General features: G+C 38.2%; 1 protein-coding gene across 1 annotated transcript; it reads right to left on the reverse strand.

Annotated features, from left to right (window-relative positions):
• Positions 1 to 14,884: 14,884 nt before the first annotated feature.
• Positions 14,885 to 24,977, reverse strand: CAV2 (caveolin 2). The gene is made up of 3 exons (XM_036762112.1): positions 24,525 to 24,977; positions 23,891 to 24,078; positions 14,885 to 17,310 (listed from the first exon to the last, which is right to left on the reverse strand). Exons 1-3 carry the CDS (start codon positions 24,672 to 24,674, stop codon positions 17,160 to 17,162), a joined length of 489 nt encoding a protein of 162 aa, XP_036618007.1. The 5' UTR covers positions 24,675 to 24,977; the 3' UTR covers positions 14,885 to 17,159.
• Between the last annotated feature and the right edge of the window lie 209 nt (positions 24,978 to 25,186).

Here is a 25,186-nt window from a genome sequence, read left to right on the forward strand (position 1 = left end):
GATTCTCGCAGTAGAAAAAAATTCTTCCTTATATCTCATCTAAATTCTGGATGCTGTTTATTCAATATAGATTTTTTTTATAACAAATCAAATTGATAGAGCATTTAAAGTTTGCCTCCAGGTCCTAAAGGCAGCTACATGGCTCAGTAGATACAATGATGGACCTAGAATCAGTAAGACCAAAGTTCAACTCTTGTCTTAGACACTTGCTAGCTGTGTGACCCTGGGAAAGTCACTTAGCCTCTGTCTGTCTCAGTTTCCTCAACTGTAAAATGGGGATAATAATAACATCTACCTCCCAAAGTTGTGAAGATTCAATGAGATAATATTTTTAAAATGCTTAGTACAGTGTCTGACACAAAATAGGCACTTGATAAATAATTTTTAAAAATCATTCTGATTACAGGGCCTTTCCAATACAGATGAGATATAGTACATGAAGATAGTCATTATAAAATGGTTGGTACGAACCATGTATTTTGACCATTTTAGTAGCTCACTGGATAAAATGTAAACTGCAACAAATTGATTTCTTGACTGGCAACCAACCATCATAATGGTTGGAAACCACTTCTCCAACCATCTTTAAATTTTGGGAGGTATTTTTATGCACATTTGGAGCCAAAGTAATAACCCATCCAAAGTTAAAGTATATAAGCATCCTCAAATCAGAGTGCATTTGACATGACCTCACAAAGAATGATTAGAAATTATATTCTTCTGCAATCATTCCAAGGATGGAATTGTATAGTATACATCAGGGCATAGTAACACTGAAGAAAAATTTAGGTCAAAAAATGAAGCAGGATATTGCATTGCTTTAAGCTACAAGAAAGAAAATGTTTTGGTAGCCTGGCAATGACTGCATTTCCTGGTTAGGCCTAATCAGAAGCACAGCAATTCTTCAGAAATGTGCCCTAGGTCTTCCACAACTGTAAATCTTACCCAAACCAAGACTAAACCCCACAAAACTTTTAGTGAGATATCAAAATGCAATGAATGTCACATTCTTGTCGGACATGCTTATCATATTGCATATATAATGTAGAGTCAGCATGGCCTTAGTGGGGCAGAGTGTTGGGTTTTGAGTAAGAAAGATGGGTTCAAACCCTATTTCAAACTCTTATGAGCTTTGTGATACTGAACCTATCACTTAACCTTGATGGGACTCAGGAAACTTCCTGGGACTTATTTGCTTAGATTTTATGCTGGTTGAAATCTGCAACAATAAAAGCGAGTTCCCATTCTGGAAGGCCCCCACAGTGATGATAATAATAACTTTATTATATGTAATGTACATTATATGAGATTACATACATATACATATATACTATGTAAAGTGATATTAAAATAGAATTCATACTTTGTTGACGACATACTTTTATCTGTACTCCCTCAGATAATGGAGAACGAAACCTTTCTATGCTTTCTCAAGCTGTACAATTTCTGTCCATCTGTTTCCAGAAATCCTTCCTAATGTCTGCAAGTCAGTAGTATAGGAATTGCTGTCCTCACTTTAGAAATGAGGAGACTGAGGTTCCGACCATTGAGGTGAATTGCCCAAAGTCAGAGATAACAAGTGGAAGTACCTAGGATATAAACTCCTAATACACTGCTATTTCGACTACAACATGTTTAACAGTCAAATAAGCTAGCCAAATATATTTTATTTTAAAGTAATTTTGAAAACTTAATAAAGAATGAAAGAGAATCAAGTTTTACCAGCAGAGAAGAGCCAAAGCAAAATCATTAGGAACATATTCAGTTCTCAGATTTTCCTCATATTAATACAGATGTTTGGGAGGAGTCACTCCAGGAAAGGTGACCTTGTATTATAAACAACCCATCTTCCTTTAAGTCAGAGCTCAAATATGTAACAAAGAGAACTCTCTTTCCTCTGGCTCTTCCCCCTAAATGATAAACTGATTACCAGCTGACTTTAGCTGAAGGGAAATGGATTTCCACACAGTTCCCTTTAAGGCAATAAAACTCACCTATTTTACTTAGCCACAAAATACCTTGTTTTTTTCCAACTTGCACATCAAATTTATTTTAATTTTATTAGATATTTTCTGGAAAGAATTTTGGCTTCTTCTTATCACCGTTTTCTTTGCCAAGCTTTTTCCTTTAATGTTATAGTAATCCACAACTTTCTATAAAAAAGTGATAACATACTTTCTACAGTGTTATAACTAGGAATTTTTATACTTGGAGCAGTATAAACCATACTTGAGACACTGAATATACCTTTTAAAAATTTATTATTTATTCATTTTAACATTCTTTCCTTTTTAAATTTTGAGTTCCAGATTCTTTTCCTTCCTTTCACCCCTCCCTCACCCACTGAGAAGGCAAACAATATTATATAAATTATACATGTGAAATCATGCAAAATGTATTTCCATATTAGCTATGTTACAAAAAAGGAAAAATGAAGAAAGCCAGAAAATTATATTTCAGTTTATACTCAGAGTTTATCAGTTCTTTCTCTCAAGGTGGATGGCATTTTTTCATCATGAGTCCTTTGGAATTGTCTTGGATCATTGTATTGATCAGAATAGCCAAACCTTTCACAGTTGATCATCATTGCACATTACTGTTACTTATGTGTAATGATCTCCTGGTTTTTCTCACTTCACTTGGAGTTAGTTCATATAAGTCTTGCTATATTTCTCTGAAACCAACCCCCTTGTCATTTCTTATTGCACAGTAGTACTTCATCACAACCGTATGCCACAACTTGTTCAGCTATTCCCTGGTTGATGAGCATCCCTTCAATGTCCAATTCTTTGCCACCACAAAAAGAGCTACTATAGATATTTTCGTACATATACTCCCTTTTCCTTTTAATAGTAGTGGTATTACTGGATGAAAGGGTATTCACAGTTTTATAACCATTTGGGCATAGTTCCAAATTGTTCTCCAAAATGGTTGGATCAGTTCATTGCTCCATCAACAATTCATTAATGTACCTATTTTCCCTCATCTCCTCCACCATCTGTCTTTTCTGATAGGTATGACATGATACCTCAGAATGGTTTTAATTTGCCTTTCTCTAATCATTAGTGACTTCAAGCATTTTTTCATATGACTATAGAAAGCCTTATTCCTTCTTCTGAAAACTCCCTGTTCATATTCTTTGACCGTTTATCAATTGGGGAATGGTTATTATTTTTATTTGACTAAGTTCCCTATATATTTGAGAAATGAGGCCTTTATCAGAGAAACTTGCTATAACATTTTTTGATATTACTTCATTGTCTATAGTTCCTTTTAGCAAAATGTAGTTTTCCTTCTTATCTCTTTCTATTAGGTCTGTTTTTGCTTTTGCTTTGTCTGAGATCATGATCACCGTCCCTGCCTTCTTCACTTCAGCTGAAGCATAATGGATTGTACTCCAGACCCCTATATAATTCTGTGTCTGTTTTTCTATTTTAAGGGTGTCTCTTGTACACAACATTCTGCTACCTGCTTCCATTTTATGGGCGAGCTCATGCCATTCAAATTTACAGGTGTGATTATTAACTGTATTTTCCTCCATCCTATTTTCTTCTGTTTATTCTTCTCTCTCTTATTTTATCCTGTTCCTCCTCAAAAGTCTGTTTTTGGTTCTGACATGTGCCTCTTTTAATCTCTCTCTTTTATCACCCCTTTCCCCCATATCTCTTGTTCCTTTGCCCTCCTATTTCTCTATTTGGTAAGATAAATTTCTATACCCAACTGAATGTACATAAATATTCTTCCCCCTTTGAACCAATTCTGATTTCCCCTACCACCATTTCCCCACCCAACTATGAAAGTTTTCTGTGAGAAAATTTCCCCTATTCTACTTTTCCCTTTCCCATACTTTCCGTGTATCCCTCTTTCTTGCCTCTTCACTTTTTTAAAGGATCATCCCAACATAATCAACTCGCACCCATTCCATCTGTCTTTGTAAACTTCTTCTAACTGCCCTAATAATGATAAAGTTCTTAGGAGTTAGAAGTATCATCTTCCCATATAGAAATGTAAACAGTTTAACTTTGTCTTTTATGATTACTCTTTCATGTTTACCTTTTTATGCTTCTCTTAAATTTTGTGTTTGAATGTCAAATTTTCTATTCAATTCTGTTCTTTTCATCAGGAATGCTTGGAAGTCCTATATTTCATTAAATATTCATTTTCCCTCTGAAGGATTATACTTAGTTTTGCTGGGTAGGTTATTCCCGGTTATAATCCTAGCTCCTTTTCCTTTCAGAATATCATATTCCAAGCCCTCTATTCCTTTAACATGGAATCTGCTGAATCTTGGGTGATCCTGACTATACCTTTATGATGATATTTGAATTGTTTCTTTTTGACTACTTGAAGTATAGTTGTTCCTTGACCTGGGAGCTCTGGAATTTGGCTATAATATTCCTGGGAGTTTTTAGTTTGGAATCTCTTTCAGGAGGTGATCAGTGGATTCTTTCAATTTCTATTTTACCCTCTGGATCTAATACATGAGGGAAGTTTTCCCTGATAATTTCTTGAAATATGATGTGTAAGCTTTTTCTTTGATCTCGGCTTTTAGGTAGTCCAATAATTCTTAAATTGTTTCTCCTCAATCTATTTTCCAGGTCAGTTGTTTTTCTGATGAGATATTTCACAATTTCTTCTATTTTTTTATTCTTTTGACTTTGTTTTATTGTTTCTTGATGTCTCATGGAGTCATTAACTTCCATTTGCCCAATTCTAATTTCTAAAGAATGATTTTCTTTAGTGAGCTTTTGTACCTCTTTTTCCATTTGGCTAATTCTTCTTTTTAAGGAGTTCTTTTCTTCAGTGAATTTTTGTACCCCCTTTTCTATTTGAGGCTATTCTGCTTTTCAAGGAGTTCTTCAGTGAATATTTGTGCCTCTTTTTACCATTAGGTGAATTCTGTTTTTTAAGGTGTTATTTTCTTCAGTATTTTTTGTGTCTCTTTTACCATGCTGTTAATTGTCTTTTCATAGGTTTTTTTTTCAGCACTCTAATTTCTTTTCCCAATTTTTCTTCTGTCTCTCTTATCAGTTTCTTTAACTCTTTCAGGAATTCTTGCTGGTCTTGGGTCCAATCAGCATCTTTCTGTGAGTCTTTGCTTATAGTTTCTCCACATATATAAAGTTGGACTCTGCTCACTTAGGAGTGGGGAAGTACCGCGTCAAGCTTTAGGCTCTTTTGTACTGTTGTTTTCAGAGCTAATTCTGGGGAGTCTGCAAGTTTTTGGTGTTTCCAAGGTGGTGTTATACTGGGAGGGATGTGATCACTGATTTCCTGGTCTGTGCTCTGGTCTTTACCCAAGAAGGGCCCTTGCTCCCTTTCAAGTACTAGTGCTCCTGTGTTAATCTCTTTCTGGCCAGTCTTCTGACCTCCTTATTATCTCTGGACTGAGAGGCCCTGAACCTGTTGCTGCTGCTGCTGCCACCACTGTCTCAGCCACATCCAAGGTCCACCATTGCTCTTGCCAAGCTCCAGGCCTGAATCCACCCTGCTGTCACAGACCTCCCTGTGGATCTCCTAAGTTGTCTTAGCCTGGAAAAATGTCTCCCTCTGACCTTTTGTTGATTCTGGTGCTCCAAAATTTGGTTTGAGGCATTAGCTTAAAGTTTTTTTGGAGGGGAATTTGGAGAGAGTTCAGCTGGGTTCCAGCCAATAGTCTACCATCTCCCTGAATGAACTTTTTACAGTTATACTTATGTTGATAGTACCATCCTGTGATGAACACATTTCCTCTTTTTTAATCATCCCCTTATCCCACATCCCACCCCCACCCCCCACCCAACACCCAGTGAGGGTAAGACCATTCATGTGTAAGGTGATTCCTTCTACTTTCTGGAGGTGGGTAAGGAAGATGAGCGTGTTTCAGTTGGGGAGTGTATCTGATTGCCCTGAGTTAGTTGTACCATCATAAATCACCTAATTGAAACAACTTCACACTTCAGCAAGACTGACCAACCATCAGTTCAAAGAGAAATAGATGAATGAATGAAAAAAAAACATTAACTTTTATTAAGTACTTAGCAAAGCACTGCTAAACACCACTGGTACAAGTTGAAAAGTAGGACAGTCCCTGTTCACAAGTCCACATTCTAACTGGGGATACAGCATATATGGAAGATTTAAACTTCAAGTCATATGGAAAGATCCTATAGCCTGTAGCATACAATGGCAAAGCAAATAGTAATGCCTTTTCCTTAACATCATTGTCATTGATAAAATCATGCCAATTTCTGATGTTGAACTATTTAAGAGTGGCAAGTACTTTGGTAGTGAGTATTTTGCTTTCTGGGTCTTCAGTATCTGTAGCTGTAGCACCTGCAGGAGCAGCTGCTGGTCTGCATATCCACAGGGATTGCTTCTTAGGATGATGGCTGTGGGTAATGGGCTGGAAGCATTGCTTGTTTTCTAATATTCTTGGGTTCAGAGTCTTGGGTTGTTTCCACTGAGGTGGCCAAAGGGTCATAGATGAGTTCCCAGAGTAACAAATATTCAAATTCAACACTGGTGAAGTGAAGAGGAATGATGGGTGGGTAGGTGGATAAGGAAGAAAATTGGACTTTCTCCTTACACCCACCACACTCTAAGTCCCCAGGGATCAGTGATTCCAAAACACAATGGCCTCACTAGGCCAAGTGCTTAGCATATAGCCCAGTCAGTAGTAAGCCCTTAATAAATTCCCATTTGTTCATTCATTCATTCTCTGTGTACCATGAGGCCAGCTACACATGGATATATGATATATCCTTGTCCCTCATCTCCTTCTCTCTCCAATAAAGACCCTTAGACAATGGTGGACAGCGGAGGAGGTAGAGAAGGAAGGTAGGGCCAAGGTGTGCAGCAGTTGGAGGTATAGGAGATGTTCTAAGCTCTGCTATTTTATGCTGCTGAAGCACTTCGAATCCTTACAGTGGACTTTGAATTTAGTGCTCTGAAGCAAAGCCCCTATTGCCCTTTCCTAGTTATGCTTCTACCTTTCCTTACATTCGTAAGTGAACGACAATTATTTTTGAAGTCCCGTTAGTACAAAGTTGCTGCACACAGCCATGGTTTTGGAACAAAGAGTTTCTAATCCTTAGAAGAAATATAGTATCTCTTCATGTGACAAATCTAACTCATATCAATGATTTGCCCCCACACCAACTGCTTTCCTCTGTGTCCATCTCCACCTCTCTCTATATCTCACTTTTCAGACAAATATCAAGAGGAAACTAAAAAATGGAGTCTTTTCCAAGGCATCTGGAAAAGCCAGAAGTTATGCCAACAAATACCATTCTCATACATCAGAATCACAGAGGAAAAGAAATTAAACAAATGAAATATGAAAAGAGACTTTGCATCATTGGAAGAACAGTAGCTCTTCAGTGGTGATGACCTACAGGGAAATCCCTACTCAACAAGGGGAAGCAACATAATATTAAAGAAATATTTGCAAGCGTACCAAAAAATGGAAGGAAGCTTCCTAAAGAGGGAATCCTGCATGTAAAGCAAGCCAAGGAGCTTAAAGAGAACTGGCAGTTCTTTCCATTTCTAAAGTCTGAAGGTTTCTTGGAACATGGGATGCAGAATTATAAACTGGCCAACTGCCAGTATGAGTCTTGCTAAAGAGGGGCCAATGCTATATTAAACTCTCTCGATGTCCACACCCAGAAGCCAGATAAGTTTCTTTGGGTATGTACCAGAATGTCACTAAGATTAGTGAAGAGTTGAAAAATCTTGAGCTGCATGCTTTGGATGGATCAAATTTCACTTGTGCATTTATCATTTTCTATAGTTGGGTAAGAGGTCATGGATATAGAATATAAAATAATAGGTGCTTTTGGAAGGGATCTGAGAGATTAACTAGTCTGACTTCTTTATTTCATGGGAGAGGGACACAAAATCGAGAGGTTAAATGACTTTCCCTAGGTCATAAGATTAGTGGATAACGAGGCCCCTGGGATTCACAAAGGCAATGTGGAAAGAGAACAGTGTTTTTACTCAGAAGAACTGGCATAAAAACCCACCTCTGATGTGGGATGGATGATTAATTAGATGCCTATTTTATGGTAGTGAATATAAGTTCTGTATATTAGGCCCCAGAGCTATGACCTGCATATTGTAAATTTACTTGCTTAATCACAGGAGGCTAACTAGAGACCTCCACCCTTGTTTTTGTCTTGTTATGGTGACCAAGCCCTGCATGGCAGAGGTGACTCAATGACATAGAAAGTCCCCCAGCTGTTTTTGTTTCCCCTCTATTCCTTGTAGTCCTTCTATTAACAACATGGGGAGATGACCACGAGCATTTTGCTAACAAATGACCCTGTTTGCCAGTCCATAGCCCACACTTCTACTGGCCCATTGGGCCGTATTTTGACATCTGTTTATCAGCTCAACCCATGGATCTGCTTGTCAGCTTGGTAGGACCTCCTGAAAGGTCAAGATTGGTCTATCAAGATCTGCTCATCGGCTCATTTGTCAACTAACGGGATTCTGTATTTTATGTAGACCCTCTTGGAGGGTCAAGGTCAAGGTCCATCAACCAATGAGACTTTGTATTTTACCTTGCCTCATCTATACCATCTGGGTATCAAGCACTATAAAGCTAAGGCCCTGGAGGAAGGAGACATCCCAGATTGTGAGGAAAATCTGAAGTCTACTACAAGAGAGGGGGGCATAGACCTTTAATAAAGCACTGTTGACTCAGAGCTCTGCCTCAGTTTCTTTTATTGTAGGTTGGGCAATTTTGGACCCTATGATACTTGCTATTAGTGAGACCTTGGGCAGATCACTTACTCTCCCTATGCTTCAATTTCTTTATTTGTAGAATGAAAGGGTTGGACTAGATGGCCTCTGAGGCCTTTCTAGTTCTAAACCTATGATGTTATGATTAGAACTTGGGTCTCTTGGGGTAGCTAGGTGGCACAGTGAGTAGAGCACTGGCCCTGGAGTCAGGAGGATCTGAGTTCAAATTTGGCCTCAGACTCTTGACACACAGATACTAGCTGTGTGACTTTGGGCAAGTCACTTAACCCCAATTGCCCTGCCAAAAACAACAAAAAAAAGAACTTGGGTCTCTTGATTCCTTAGTCCAATGTACCATATTTTCATGGCTATAATTGAATGTATTTAGAGTAATCAACATGGTATGCAGCAAATGGATCATTGAATCCCTCATTCTGTCTCTAGGTTGAATCATTTTAAGCCATCTGGTTATACCTCTACTCCTCTTATTCTTAAAAAAAAATCTTCACAAAAGAAGACTCAACCACCTACCCTGGTGCCATGTTCTGGAACATCTTAACATATATAATACAGAAGTGTTTTTTTCCCGTGCCTATTGCTAACTAAAATTTCTCCAGCAGCAAGACAAAATTGAATTACTTTCATTTTCCCTTCCACCTCTCACCTCCATATCTTTGTATTGGCTGTTCCCCATGAGTAGAATGAACTTTCTTTCTTATCTCTGCCTCTTAGAATCCCTAGTTTCCTTCAAAGCTCTGTTCAATAGCCACTTTTCACATGAAGCCTTGGGTTCTTGAATGTTATGCTCGTGGAATGGAAACTTTTTCTGGTTCTTCAGTTTGGAGAAGGGTTTGAGGATGGTCCTAGTGACAAACTGTCTCTGCTTAATGAGGAATTGAATGAGCTTGGAGTTGATCACCCGTAGGCTGGCCACATGATAATGAATTACCATGGGCTCATGATAACCAATGAAACAAAGAAGAATATACAAATGGCCCATTTCTGATTCTGCAGTGGCAGCGTCAGGGTGGCAGGAAGGATCATACCATTGTGTGCTAATGATAGTAACACTGTGTGCTTTTTAGACGGTCTATAAACTTTAACTTAACTCTTGGTAAATGTGAGTTTCTTATCCAATTCCAAAGGCAAGGGCAGCCATACTAAGAGAAGAACTGAATCATACCAGTATTGTTATTCTCACTGTAAATTCCTCTTACATACTTCGATAACAATTCTGTCATTTGTTCTCTTCCTTTCTCACCTGGCTGCAACTCCTCTGAAGTACCCTAGAAACCTCATCATTGGGTCAGATCACTGGAACTCACACCTCATTAATATTCTCTGCCTTTGGAATCTCTCCCATTGACTGGAGAGGGTGGAGATAGAGAGCTCGTCTCAGAACATCCATTTGAAAAGTGTGTTCAGTCAACCATCTTTTCATTTCTCACCTCGCTGCACTCTTTTAGACTGCCTGTCATGTCCCTGCTCCCTGCCACCCCCACCCCCTTTACAGCTTCCTTTAGTGTGTTGTCTTCCCCTTATTAGATTATAAGCTCCTTGAAGAAAAAATGGTCTTCTTGTCTTTGTTTCTGTCTTTCTTTTTTTGTATTTTTTGTTTTATATATACACACACACATATATATGTATGTATGTATGTATTTCCAGTGCTTAGCACAGTACCTGAAACATAGTTAGTACTTAATAAATGTTTATTATCTGTCCAACTTGCCTTAGTGGGTTGTTATCATTAATTTTATTTCCTAGTTTCAGATATGCAACATAGCTGTCAGCTAAAAACCAGTTCAAAATCCAGCCCAAGAACAGGTATTACTTATTGCCCTTCTGCCCCCTTTGCTTACCAGCTAGCACACGATTAAACATGACTCAGATGAGATGAAAGAAGAACATTCCCAAAGAAGACCTATTGCTCCTGTCTCTTCCTGATTCATTTCTGTTGGAGGGAAATATGTGCCCTTGGCTACGTGCTGTTTTCCCACCCAGCTGTGTCTCTTCCTCTGTCTCATTACACTCCACCCCTACCTTTTCTTAGAAGAATGACAAAATGACTTCTACAGCTACACTGCAAACTAAGTGATATAACATAAGTGCAAGAACTGTGCAAAACACAGATAGGTGTCCCTAGTCTATTTTTAGAGAATCCTTTAAATGCAATCTGATTTTCCCCTGACTGCTGCATAGGCTTCTTTCTTTGCCAAAGCCTAGTTGTAACAGTCAACACCACAGATAGTCACTTTGGTAACATGCACAGCGAAGCCAGACTGGCAGGCTATACCTTGGTTTTGATTCCTGGTCTTGCTTCTGTTGCTACCACATCTTTAAACAGCAACTTTTGCCCTGTCATGCAGGTGGGTCTCACAACACTCTGGTTAGGTAGGCACTGTTGTTATCTACATTTCACAGTTCAGGAAACTAAGGCAAGCAGAAATGGAGTGGCATGCATAGAGTCACACAGCTAGTGTATGTCTGAGCCTGGATTTGAACTTGGATCTTCCTGATTCAGGCCCAGTGCGCTATCTACCCTGCCACTAGCTGCCTCTGTGAGGAGGAGTGAGGTTACCCACTGTGCAGCTGCTGGGGAGATGATGCTCAACAAGTCTCATCTTGAGTTTTCTAACTAGCTGAAAGGTGAAGAGGCACCCCTAAGATAAACATACTACCACCCTTTTGCTTCTACAGGGGTAGAACCAGGTAGGGGAGAAAGTATGCCCATGATCCCAAGATGGTGCTTTCAGCTCCCTCTAAATTTTCAATACTGGGACAAAGGCCCATGGCCCCACCCTAGCTACAGCACTGGTTGCTACACACAATATACTTATTTCTTCACTTTCCACTCAAGAAGACTTAAACAATGTGCTCTTTTGAGTATAGAGGAGAGGCCAGCCTTACTCCAGCTCCTTCCAATTTCTTCCACCTCTAGTGTGTTTACATTTCTGCCTTTGGCATGGGCAACAACAGGCAAAATTGTGAAATTAAATTAGGTAAAGATTATCTTCAGCAATTTTATTCAGGAAAATCACTCATCTATAGAGCATAGTAAGTCTATCTACCCTGTCTTTCTACCTCACAGAATTGTTTCCAAGATCAAATGAGATAATGTATGGGAAAGCACTATGAAAAGGTGTACAGTCCCTCATAGGGTTGTGAAATAAAGTACTTTATAAAGTACAAACCACTGTTTAGATTTAAGCTATTATGATGTAGTTCTCTCTGCCTTCCCCCAATCTCATTGTGTTGTTTTTTTAAAAAAGGATGAAATTCCCAAAGTAGAATTTCATGCTATAGGAAGATTTGGGGTGGTGGTGAGCCAAGCAGAGGGGGGTATCATGGCATTCTTGGGGCAATTAAAATTACATCTTATCGATAACTGTCTAATTTATAGAGAGAAGGCAGTGTGGTATAGTGGATAGAGAACTTGCTTCAGAATTAGGGAGATTTTGCTTCTGACACAAGCCAGCTATGTGACTTTCAGCAAGTAGCAGTATCTCTCTGTGCTATAGGGAACTAATTCTATAAATTGCAAAGAAAGCACCAACCTATATTCGTAGGTGGAATTCTCTATGGCAATGAAATCACAGCTCCAGTCTTTAACCTTTCCTAGCCAATCTACACAAAGGCCAACACCAGTCCCGTATGGAAGTAGCGTGGATGGAAACAATACATCAATGAGACTGAGGAAGTGAAAAACTTTTTTTTTCCCCCTGAAAAAGATGATTCAGGTATCATTCGATTTAGTTCAATGCAACGAAGATTTATTAGGGATTTACTACTGCGGAGCACTGTGCTCCATGTTGGGCAGATGTAGAGATGAACGACAGGACCCTGCCCTAGTAATGTTCTATGGCTATAGTTTTGTCTCCACATGAAAGAAAATCACTTAATAAAAATGGTGGACTCCTCGCTGTGAGCACATTGACTGATCTTTTCTTCCTTTCACAAATTTGCATGTATAAGAACTAATGTGACAAACATTCTCTGGACTCTTCTTATCTTGATAATTTCCTTCTAGGTTGCTGAAGAGTTGTAAACTTAAAAGCTGGCTGTTAGATGCAGGGATTCTCAATTACATTTAATATTGGGAATGAGAAAGTTAAAGGGTTTGAGAAATAACAATTTCCTAGTGTACCTATAAGCATGGTTAGTAGAGAAATCTTTCTTAGGAGTGTTAGGGTTTCCCTCACTGAAAACTTTTAAAAATAGATTTAGAAATCAGTTCTAAGATTGATTGTGCCACTGACACATTTCCTTTTCATAGGATCATAGATTTGATGCTGAGAGGGACATTAGAGGTCATCAGTTATGAACTCCTAATTTATAGATGAGGAAGTTAAGCCACTTGCCCAGTGTCGTTTTACTTTTTCTGACTTTCCAAGTCTTAGGAAAGAAGGCAATGGAGAAGGAAATAGTATTATTTCAATTTAGAATATTGAACATATCAAATTCATCTACCACATAGAGAGGATAAAATATAATTAGCTTTCCAATTCCATTTTTACAACATTCTAAGGCATCTCTAATCATTTTAAGAGTCGTTACAAAATTCTCAAAATTAAACTCAGCTTAGTTTAAAATAGAGACTAAAAATGATCAATTAACAGTTGTATCTATCTGATAACATATGACCAACTTGATGAAATTACATTTTTTCTGAATAGAGTTGAATTATCTGAAATTATTTGTATGGGTATAAGCTTTCTTTTTTAAAAGCTAATTTATCTAAATGCTTGTTTAACACTACCTGTGCCACTACCAGTGCCACTACCAAAGAATACTGCTTACAAGGCTATATCATGAAAGGAAGCTTTTTGGATTGTATTCTGTCCAATGCCAAGGGCCAGGAGCCCAAGATGTCACAGGGCTAACCATTTTTCCTCCCTTAACTCTTTTCAAGAAACCATCAGCCATAGGGCAGAGTTTTTACTTCATGAGGGTAGTTGAAATGTGGGTGAAGTTTGAATGAGCATCTGTAGAAATCAATAACCATTCATTAATGACCACAAATTTATAGATACCAAATATATACTAAGTACTGGGAAACTGGATGCAATGCCAATCCCTTTCTATTTGAAAAGTAATAGCTCCAGAATTATCTACTGTATCTATATCTATTTAATCTATCATCTATCTACCTAGCTTTCCTATTTTTGTTACTATTTTCAATCAAAAAATTATTGATAAACTGACTACTAATACAAATAAAATTACTCAACACAGTTTTGAGTTTTAAAAAGTTTATTATGGACAGCATATTTGCCTTGACTTGAATTTAAAAAAATCCACCTCATTTCCATAAAATACAGTACTTAACAAAAATCTCCAATATACTATACTTCGGAAGTAATTAATGCTGTTAGACATAGGAATTGTGCTATTCTATTTGATAATTAGGTTCTGTTAGTCAGTGTGTCCAAATGTAATTCTATTACAAATCCCTACTGTGGTGATTAGTAAAAAAAAATTGCCAAATAATTATCTGAAAGAATAGAAAAGCATCATGATTTATAGTGATAAGTTAAATATCTCAGTAAGGCAAATATGAGTAAATTTACTTTGTTTCCAACTAGATTATTTAGTATTGCCAAACAATTTCTGAGGCATTTTCAGCTGTGATTATAAAGTGAAAAGACTTTTAAAAATATGAGAATGTTTATGTGTATTGACTTTGAATTAGTCACATATACCAGTAATGTTGCCATTTCCCAACATATTTTTAGATCTCTTCTCAATAAAAGATCACAAATGAAGAACTGGAAGAGATTTTAGAAATCACTGAGTCCAATTTCCACATTTTACAGATGTGGAAATAGAAGCTAAATTAGGTTAAGGGACTTGCCCGGGGTCAACCTGACCATCATTTCTGATCTGAATTTGAATTCATGTTCATGATTTGAATTCCATTCTTCTTTACTGCAAGACCAAGGCTCTATCCACTATATAACCTATCTAGAATTGCCTTAAAAGTCAGTTTAAGAACCACATAATAAATGCAGTGTTTCCTCTTTATAATTACCATTTGTTTTTAACCCCAAACAGCACTAGCAAGCTGTATTTAGTAAATATTGTTCCAGACTATTCTGATTGCCTGAAAAAGCCAAATGACCCTGAAAGGATGGAGATTTTTGTCACTATTGGTTGTATTTAAAAAAAAATTGTTTCTATCTGTGATTCCATTAGTGTAAAGAGTTCTCCAATATGGAAACACCCTCTTGACTAATACAGATCAGCAAATACCCTGCAACTTAAAAGTCTTAGAGAGTTTCTCAAGAAACAGAGGTTACATAACTTGCCTAAGATCACACATCCAGATATCTGTCTTAGGCAAGACATGAACTTAGGGTCTTCCCGACTTCAAGGCCAACTCTCTATCTATGTTGCCTTACCTTAAAAAAGAACAAGAAAAATACAATGTATTCCAGAGGTCTTACTGCAGTTTTAAGCCATTAAAACTGAAAACTGCACTAAAATTTCTGGGACACCCTTTGGAGCCTTGAAATGAAAAAAGTCAAGGCTACTGTCCTAAAGAAGAGACTACGTACTGTAGTGACCTCCTTACACAGGCTCTGCTTTTTTGCTTTTAATCAGAAAATCAGTCACATTATTATAGTTACACATGCTTCCAATATGCCTGTCATTTTGGAATGAAAGTATTTCCCCTCCAAACTTTAGCATTAAAGTTGAGCTACCTGGTTCCCAAGTGATAAAGGGGAAGGGAATAAGCATTTATATAGTGCCTACTACGTGCCAGGCTCTATGCTAAGCACTTTACAAAAATTATATCCTCGCAAAAACCCTGCGAGGTAGGTGGTTATTATCCCCATTTTATAGTTGAGGAAACTGAGGCAGAGTGACCTGTCCAAAGTCGCATAGCTGGTAGGTGTTAGAGTTAGATTTGAACTCGGGTCGTTCTGACTCCAGATCCAGCACCCTATTTACTGTGCCAGCAAATGGGTCCTTGTTCCACTTTGCATTACATATCACAAAAAAACTCATTGTTGTAACTTGCTTATCTGCATATGAAGCTCACCAGCACATACTTCAGTAGACAATCCATGTAACCCTGTGCACTACTGTATATATGTGTCACTCTGGTCAAAGAAGAAATGCAGCAATCATTAAGTGCAGTAGAAATTACTTTTTTATGGTAAATTTTCAGCAAAACAAAACTACATCAAACAGCACCATAGTCACTTAAAGGAAAAATGAATAGGGAATAGGAATGTCAAATATAAGTTTTGTGTTTGAACACAAAAGAGAAAGCGCTTTTTTAGCGACTGAATACAAGAGAGGAAGTATCATCTGGGCATAGATTATTTTAAATATTCTATCATGACTCATAATGATTAGGTAGGGCTTACTGCAATCTGTATTTACTATAAGCATTATTCATAAGACATACTTCAGGCTCTTTTATCTACATTGTCCAATAAGAAAGCATTTTATGCCAACCTTTTTACATTAAATTCTTAAAGAAAAAAAAATATGCTTTATATAATCATTTCAGTGCAATCTCCCTCATCTAAATTTCTTTCCTTTTTGTGTGTGATTCACATGTGGATGACTCCATTTGGCTTAATAACTCTATAAGATTACAAAAAACAATCAAAGTGCTTTATGGAAAATTGATAGCGCAACATTTACATTAAGTACAAAATATACAACAAAATAGAACTTCTTAAATAGGGCAGCAGGTTAAAGAATAATCCTCCAAATCAGATAATAATTTATTTGAAGGGATGTAATTATAGGATCATATGACAGCTTAAAGAGGCATTAGAGATCATCTAATGCAATTCTCATATTTTGATGAGGATGTAGAGGCTCAGAGAGGGTCAGTGTCTTGCCCAAAGTTACTTGGGTAGCAAACAGTGGAGGCAACTTTGAACACAGGTCTACCTGAGGTGCATATTCCACTCCACCACACCGTACTCCCTCTCATCCTTTTCACGGATCTGTTTTTCACATTTACATGTTCTCACGTTATTGTAGAATATGTCACTCCCTGCTTGTGCTTCTGTAGTTTCTACATTGTTCATAGTGTCTCTCTCTCACTGCCATGACTTTTTGAGAAATATATACCTAAATATTTCAACTATATGGTTCAAATTAATGATTGTCAGAAAAGGTAAACTTCTGTCCTAAGACAAAAATTGTATGCCATTAAAATTAGATGTTTCCAACTATTTCCATAACTCTGGGATAAAATGTTGGATATGACCTACATGGATAATAAATTGTGAAACTATTACCCAGGAAGAAATTAATTTCAATTTTTAAAGTCCCAAATACATTTGTTCCCCTTTAAAAAATAAACAATCATCTTAAATAGAACAGTTTGGAAATGAACAGTAGTGCTTCTATGTTACAGCAACCTAAAGTATTACAGTATATGAGGTTTCCAGCAGCAGGGTCCATATCATTCACTCTGAACCTAGTCTCAGGCTGACTGAAGAAAAGATGAGTCCCATGCTTTTACACACAGGAGCAATGAGAACATCTGTAATGCTCTTCCATACTGTCTGCACTGATGGGAGGACCATTAAACAGGTCTTTACAAAAGGCACCACAAACCTAGAATGGAAGCAAACAGTTTAAGACATATTAGTGTGAAATAGGTTACCAAATGCACCCACTGATTATTACACCTTCATAAAACAGAGCAGATAAGAATTCATATAAATCTGTACTGTAGGTTTAAAAAACAGTGATACATTTGTCTCTTTAATAGTTAGATCTACGTATAGCTATATCTGTACCTATATATTTGCTAGCAACAAAATACCCCAAATACCCACAAAGTATGTTAGCTTTTAAATATTTTACTTTTTAAGTAATAAGGATATTTGCTAATTAGGCAAGAATCTAAGTGGAGGAAAACTGAATATTGCCTAGATTATATCATACAAATGATTGGGTACCCTGTTGAGTTGTCCCATCTATATAGGTATTTTTATTTTGAACAGGACCTACAGATAGACAATGAACTAGCTCCAGGAGAAAGTAGTAGGAGGAAATTAGGATGGATGACATTTGGGAAATGGTGTAATTCTTTAAATGATACTAAACTGTTTGCTACCACGAAAGCCCACTCTCTTAACACCAATACACCTCTGGTGTTGTCATATGGTCCTGAGTCATAGTATGCCATGATCTTAGAAGCATCAAAAGTATGAATTACTTAAAGGCCAATGAAAAGTCAGTTGGTGGGCACACAGCATACTGGTAGTTATCTACTATGTATATTACACAAGGTATCATGGAAGAGATATGTGATGACAAAAGGAAATAGGCAGGTCATTTAGTAAGACTGAGAGGCAACAGAGAGACCACTCAGATTGCATCTTGGTGCCCCTGAGATTTTAAGACTTGAGAAGCAAGGCCTCTAATGCATTAGGTAGATCTTCTATGAAGGATTTATGGGAAAAAACATAGGTAAGAAAGGCTCAAGATGGGAAAGTGTAAAGAGATTTTGATCTATATTGGGAAGAGTAAGAACTCATGGATCTATCCAAGTATATTGGGTATCCTAACTTCAGTGCTAAACTTTTAAAGAACTAATGCAAGAAAACTTCCCTCTTGTTTATGGATGTACCTTACAAAGTAGCTAAATCCATCCATGATTTTAACCATCTACATTTTTTTTAATTGGCAGTTTTGTTCAGCTCTTTAACACAAGGCAACACAAATGTTCACTAAAAATTTTAAATGTAAAAGTTCAAGGATCAGACTCTATCTTATAAAGTATTTTTATTGATGACCTTCCATTGGGCTCCATGATAATAATGAATCAAGGTTGACTGTGAAAAATATTGTTACCCCCTAATAATGTAGCTCATTGCTCCCTGTCCCCAGAAAACATCACCTTCCAACTACACTGCAAATATGACCAGATACAAGCTTGATATAACAGAATTAGCTGTGACAGGTGCTAATTCCATTCCTCAACACTTGCCTTATATGTCTATAAGACATAATCAGTGAAGCCAGCAGAACTTAAAAAAGGATTCATTTTCTAAAACTCTCTTAACAAGTTGTGATATAGGATTGTGATGGAATACTGTTGTGTTATGAGAAATTTTTAGGGGGATGGGTTCAGAAAAACCTGGGAAGATTCATTTGAACTGATGCAAAGTGAAGTGAGCAGAACTAGGAAAACATTACATATAATAACAGCAATATTGTAATAATAATGAACTGTTAAAGATTTAGCTACTCGGATCAAAACAATGATCCACAACAATTCCAAAGGACTTATAATGAAAAATGCTATCCACCTCCAAAGAGAGAACTGATGAACTCTGAGTTCCAATTGAAGTATATTTTTTCACTTTTTAAATTTTTCCCGATTTTTTCCCCAACGTAGCTAACATGGAAATATATTTTGTATGACTTCACATTATAATGGGTGTCCTACTGCTTGCCCTCTCAATGGATGAGAGAGTCCCTAGAGGGAGGGTGAGAATTTGAAACTCAAAATAAAACAATGACTATTAAGACAATAAAATTCTCTGTTCTCTGTCTTTCTGAAACAAGAAGACAGACTACATAGAATGTACTTTGCCTTTGTATTGCCAGCATCATGCAGTGTCTTAGATTTTGCTGGTACTTGATAAATCCTAATTGAATAGGCGATGTATCATAATAAAGTATATGAATGTTCTTCCCTAGATAAATGTGAAATGTTTTTATTCCTTATTTAAGCATAAGTAGAGGACAGAAAAAGGAAAAGCAAATTGGAACAAGACTAAAGGATTTACAGCAAGTAAAATCCAGCAAGGTGCCTTACAATTATTAAGTGCTCAACACATGTTTGTTGAATTAAATGTACTATCTTGACATTAGGAATTACTCCATTTTGCATATATAATAATAACTATTATTATTATACTGACCTACCTTGAAGAGATGTATAAAGTAATCATTTCAAATAGCTTAAAATATTAATCCCTAAATGTATCTTAAGCATTACTGAAATGTTAAGCATTATTCTAGTATTGAATTACTATGCACCTGAAAAATTAGGTTATGCTTTAACTAATCTTATTATATGCTATTCATTTTTTCTAGTATGATTGCAATTACTTATTTTTCCAACTTTGGATTACTTTTAAAATAAACTCTTAATTAACCTTCATTTTGGTTGTCATGCTCCTTGAGCACACAGGTATTTCTGAAGTCCTTGTTGTGTTTCCATATGCGTGATGGCTAGTACCCATTGGCTATAGTGCTAATTCTAAATGTGCTAGTACTAAATGCAAGGTTTATTCCATTGCAGAGGAGAATGAGGTTGATCTTGGTATATCTCTGGCTGTTCTATATAGCATAAAATACAGGAAAAACCGACAGTTTTCCAAAGAATTTATGTATTTTATCTTTTGATGTAAGCCATTCAATTTGCCTATCTATACAACCCAAATTCAACTTGCAATCTACCAAAGTAACAAACACTTTAAGCAATTACACGGGGCAATTTATTACAGGGTAATGTTGGTACTATGTAGTATGAATAAAAGACTTGATGTTGGGAACTCCTGACTTCTGATCCCTGCATGTTATTCATTTACTGTGTGGCCTTGGGCAAATCACTCTATGTGAATGGGAAACACCAACACAGATGTGGCTATCATGAATAGTGTTTATTTAGCACCAGGAAGGTGCTATTTTCAGCATTCACAAAAATTAGGCCTATTTCTCAATTCAAGCTATCTTCTGCTGGAGGTCTTAACTCAAGGTTCTAGACCTTCCCCTTTAAGGTCACCTTCTATCTACTTTGTAAAAATTTTCTACGTAACTGTTTACATGTTGTCTCCCCACTGGAATGCAGGCTTCTTGAGGGAAGGGATTGTTGTTGCCTATATTTGTCTATCCAGTATAGTAACTGGCACAATGCTAGTTGATTTGACTTGTCATATAGTAAGTACTTGAGAAATACTTCTAAATCAATCGACAGTGAAAAATGATATAACAACTTCAAACTGGTAGCCTGTAAGACAGATCAATCTGCATCAGAATTAAATTGGAAAACATGAGCTTGACACTTCTGTTGTCTAGGGACCTACCTCTGCCCATACAGCATATATCTCTCCACCAAACTACATGGAAGTTAGAGTCATACAACAAATTGTAACTTTCTAGTTCATCAATATAGAGTATACTCTGCCTGAGGGCTTTTATTTATAGGGTGTATGTGTGCCGTTTTACTTTGGGAAAGCCAGTATTTTCTGACTTTTGAATGTCACAGTTTCAATCTTTCCCCAATTTTAAACTAAATTTAATACTCAACCTCCTAAATGGTTTCCCTCCAAGTGACCAAATCAACTAAGGCTCACTAAAAGCTCTGTTCAAGCTCATGAATTTTGGCAACCATTTTAGCCAAACAAGTACTAGACTTAGAATGTATAATGTGTTCTTGTCTAGACATGAAGATGATACTGCTATATGACTATTAGTAAGTATAGATTTGAGTTGACCAGAAATAGTGATGAATTTTCAATAATCTAACCATCCTCCGCAAAATTTTGGTTTCCTTATGGCCAATGACATGCACTTTCAAGATGCACTGTCTCAGTCCATTCTCTGGCATATCATCAAGAAAAGCTAGCTAATCTAGGTAGGGATGAACTGTGCTTTTGACCTTGGCCTCATAGGCACAATTTGAACCATATAAAAAGAAAATCTTTTTTTAAAAATCTGGTTAGTCGTGTCTTGGCTCTAGGTTCCATTACTGCTTGTCATCCCAGTCTGTAGGTGCCATTCTCTTGCTAAACTAACTGAAATGTATCCATCTTTGTTCCTTTCCCAAGGTCTTCCTTTAGTCTAGCTTCAGATACTGGAGAACAGATATGCATTGTGTGATGGTAATGTAAGTCATTAATAATGAAGCTATTTTTTCTAAGAGTGAACTAACCTTTAAACAATTTTTTGAAATTACTCCCTTTACTTTCAATCACAGCTGCCTGATGACAGATGCATGGCACAATTAAATATTAATGCCTCATACGCACATAATTTTAAAAACAGGCTATTTAAATAATACATATTACAGGGCTAAAAACTGGTAGGATGAGTCATGAATGAAACAATATCCCTTTTGCAGGCTAGCCAGGTGTACAGAAGCATCATTTGGTTAATTATATTTTTATTTACAACTTTGCACCATTTAACTTATTTCATCTTTACCACAAAAGCTTTGTATAAAACTTTTCTTCATTGTTATATATAACTTTTGAAATTTATATCTGAAAAATGCTCCATAAAGTCATATTTCAGAAAAGATTATGTAGTAGTCTTATTATTATTATTCACATTTTATAGGAGGGATTAACTGACAAAGAAGTTAAAGGAGTAGCATGAAATTGTATCCCAAGTTATAGAAATAATTCTTATTCTGCGTTGGTTTTGGGGAATCTGTTTCTGTCCCTCTATATTATTTTAAATGAGGAAATAAATTTGTGAGCTAATATCAGACTTTCCAAAAAGTTTCCAGGAGGTATCTCTTTCCTTGATAACCAGGAAAATTCATATGTTTTTCTGAATCTAGTCCTTCATACAATACTAGCATTTCATCTCCATGGCTACTTTGGAGTCCTGCAAAGCTAAATTCCCTAAAAAAGAACCCTAGTGAACCAAATGAATCAGTGTTCTTTACAGACCATTAAAATTCAAATTATGAAGGAAGGGGAAGGAAATAGGCTGACAGTGTATCTAGTTGTAATACTTTAGAAAATGCTGTGAACCCTGAGCACACCGAAGTAGGTGGCAGTGCTATGTAACTTGACAAAGAACATAGGGAACGTCTCAAAAAATTCTCTATTCATGGCATTAATATCTTATAAGGGTGTTTGGCAATTCTGTTGCTATTGAGGCAAACACAATACTATGACTATCCATAGAACCTCAACCTGAAAGGCCAAGCTTCAGTTTCCATTTGAGGTTTTCCATTTCTTAGCTTTAAACAACTTATATCATCACGCAGAGATGCAGTGGGGTGGGTTCTAACATGTTTAACATTCATCACCTGTTTTGCTAAAAGAGTGAAAAACAAGCATGGTGGTACTTATATTTAAAAAGAAAAGTGTAAAGGAGCAACTGTTCTCTGATGAGGTCATACTTAATAGTTAAACATGTTGATGAGACCAGACCACCTCAGATGGAAGGGCTCCTGCTTAGGTTCCATTTTCTTGCTGCTAGTTTTAGATGGGCAATCATTCCTAACCTCACAGGGTTGTTCTGAAAGAAAACCATTTGTACATCAACCCTTTTCTGATAATATTTGAAATGTAGAGATGGTATCTCTTAGAAGTATTTTCCCTCAGCACAAAGTAGATACTTAGAAATATGTTCCCTCTAGATAAAATGCATTTCCCCCTCTTGCTGGTGAGTTTCTTTTATGGGAGATTAAAAAAAAACAACTAATTTTGTGACACAGAGAACGTGGAAAAGGGTATCCCCTCACTCTACTCATGTCTAGTGGGCCACCTTGTTCTTTTCTTTCTCACCCAGTCTTTTTTCCCTTTGTTGTATTATAGTTGAAAAGTATTGAGGGTGGGATGGAGAGAAGAGACTTTCATTTTTCCAGAGCTTGAGTCATTTATTGTAATGATAGATGGATCCCTCGTCTGACAGTTTCTCTTCTTACTATGCCCATCTACTCCCTACCACAGTTATTCCAGAAAGCATTGCTTAACTGGGTTCAGACACCTCGGTATAACTCCTGTCATCAGAGTCTGTCTGGACCTAATTTTTTGGGGGGGGATGTTGGGGGTGATGAGTGGGAAAAAATGGTGATGATATAAGAGTCAGGCCTAGAACCCTGTCTACAAGTTCCAACATGGCTCTGTAAATTTGCCCAGCAGAAGCATGTGGCAGGAAGCATGGCCTCTGCCCACTCCACCTCCAGCCCCCACCCAAAGGGTGCTGTCACACCCCCTTTCTAGGTCAGTACTGGTACTACAAATCACATCAATGAAAATATTCTAAGATCCTGCCTCAGAATTCTAGTTTAGAGTATTCTTTTTAAACTACCAATTCACACTTTGAGAGCAAATACGTTTGTATTTAATCTATTTGGACCTGGGGGGGAGGGGCAGAGCAGGTGGGAAAGGGACTCTCCTAAGGTTTCAGCCAGCACCGAAGCGGAAAGGGTTCTCACCAGATGTGCAGGCAGCTGAGAGTTGCAAAGAAAATTCCTGCCACAAAGGCCAATGGGATAGCCAGGAGCACAGTTAGGACCTTGTAGATCAGGTACTTGCTGATTTCAAAGAGGGCATGGCTGCAGATCCAAACTTTATCAAAACTGTGGGCGGACTCCGGCTCCGCAATCACATCCTCAAAGCCCAGCTGCGGAAACAAGAGACACCCTCATCAAACCCATAAAAGCCCCTCACTTGCGTACACGAAGATGAGGTTGGGGGCGGGGAAGGAGAGTAGGGACACCTGGAGAGGAATAGAAGGATCAACACATAGTCCCCATCTCAGGATCGGAGTCAGAGTTTGGCTACCAAAGTTACCCTATGCCTGTTCTTCCTTTTTTAAATTGGAGAATGGGGTAAGAGAGCCATGAGAGTCACCATCTCTGCCCCGGGAAAGGACCACTTGTCTCCCCCCGCTGGACTTTCCCAGTCTCTTGTCCATCCCTGGACGCTGCTGAGACTTTTTGTAGCCTAATCAGGAGCCAAAGCCCCGGCTCTCCCTCTCTCTCTCTCTCTCTCTCTCTATCCTTGTCCCCCTCTTCTGACCCCCACTCTACCCCCATCCCCTGACCCTGTCCTCCCACCGCTTGCCACCTTCAGATGCGTGTTGAGGCCCCGTGGATCGCGGTCCTGGATGGACTTCACGCTTTTCTCGGGTTCCGGGTAGTCGGGACCGCTGTTGCGGCTGTAGGAATCCTCGTCCATGTAGATCTGGGCGTCCGACTTCTCTGTCTCCAGCCCCATTGCTGCTCTCCCTGCCCGGTCTGCCGTGGCTCCAGGGCGCTGCGGATCTGCGAGCTGCGGCCCCAGCCTTCGCTTTTCCTCCCCCTTTCTCTTTCCACCCAGCCTGGACCCGGGCGGGCGGCGGCCGCTTTCCCCCCTCCTGGCTTCCCGCTGGGCTGTCCCAGAGCCCCGCCCTGAACCCGGGTGAGCCACTGGAGGAGGGACAGAGACAGAGTGTGAGAGGGAGAAAGGCCCCAGGTCCTCCAGCACCCTCTCGGATGCCCCTCCACCTCCCCAGCCCGGCTCCCTGCTTTGCCCCTCCCTGCTTCCAGGACCGCCCGCCCCAGCGTCTGACCTCTATGGCTCCCGGGGGGTTACTTTTTTTTTTTTTTCGGAGCGGGCAGGGAAGGGGATCATCCCTCTGGGTCAAACCCAGGACTTTTCAAAGGAAGGCCAAGTGATTCTCCACACCCCTACACCCTCACCCTGGGATCCAGAAAAGGTATCTTTAATCCACCCTCTCCCAGAGTCCC

This window comes from Trichosurus vulpecula, chromosome 5, assembly GCF_011100635.1.
Source record: "Trichosurus vulpecula isolate mTriVul1 chromosome 5, mTriVul1.pri, whole genome shotgun sequence".
NCBI lineage: Eukaryota > Metazoa > Chordata > Mammalia > Diprotodontia > Phalangeridae > Trichosurus > Trichosurus vulpecula.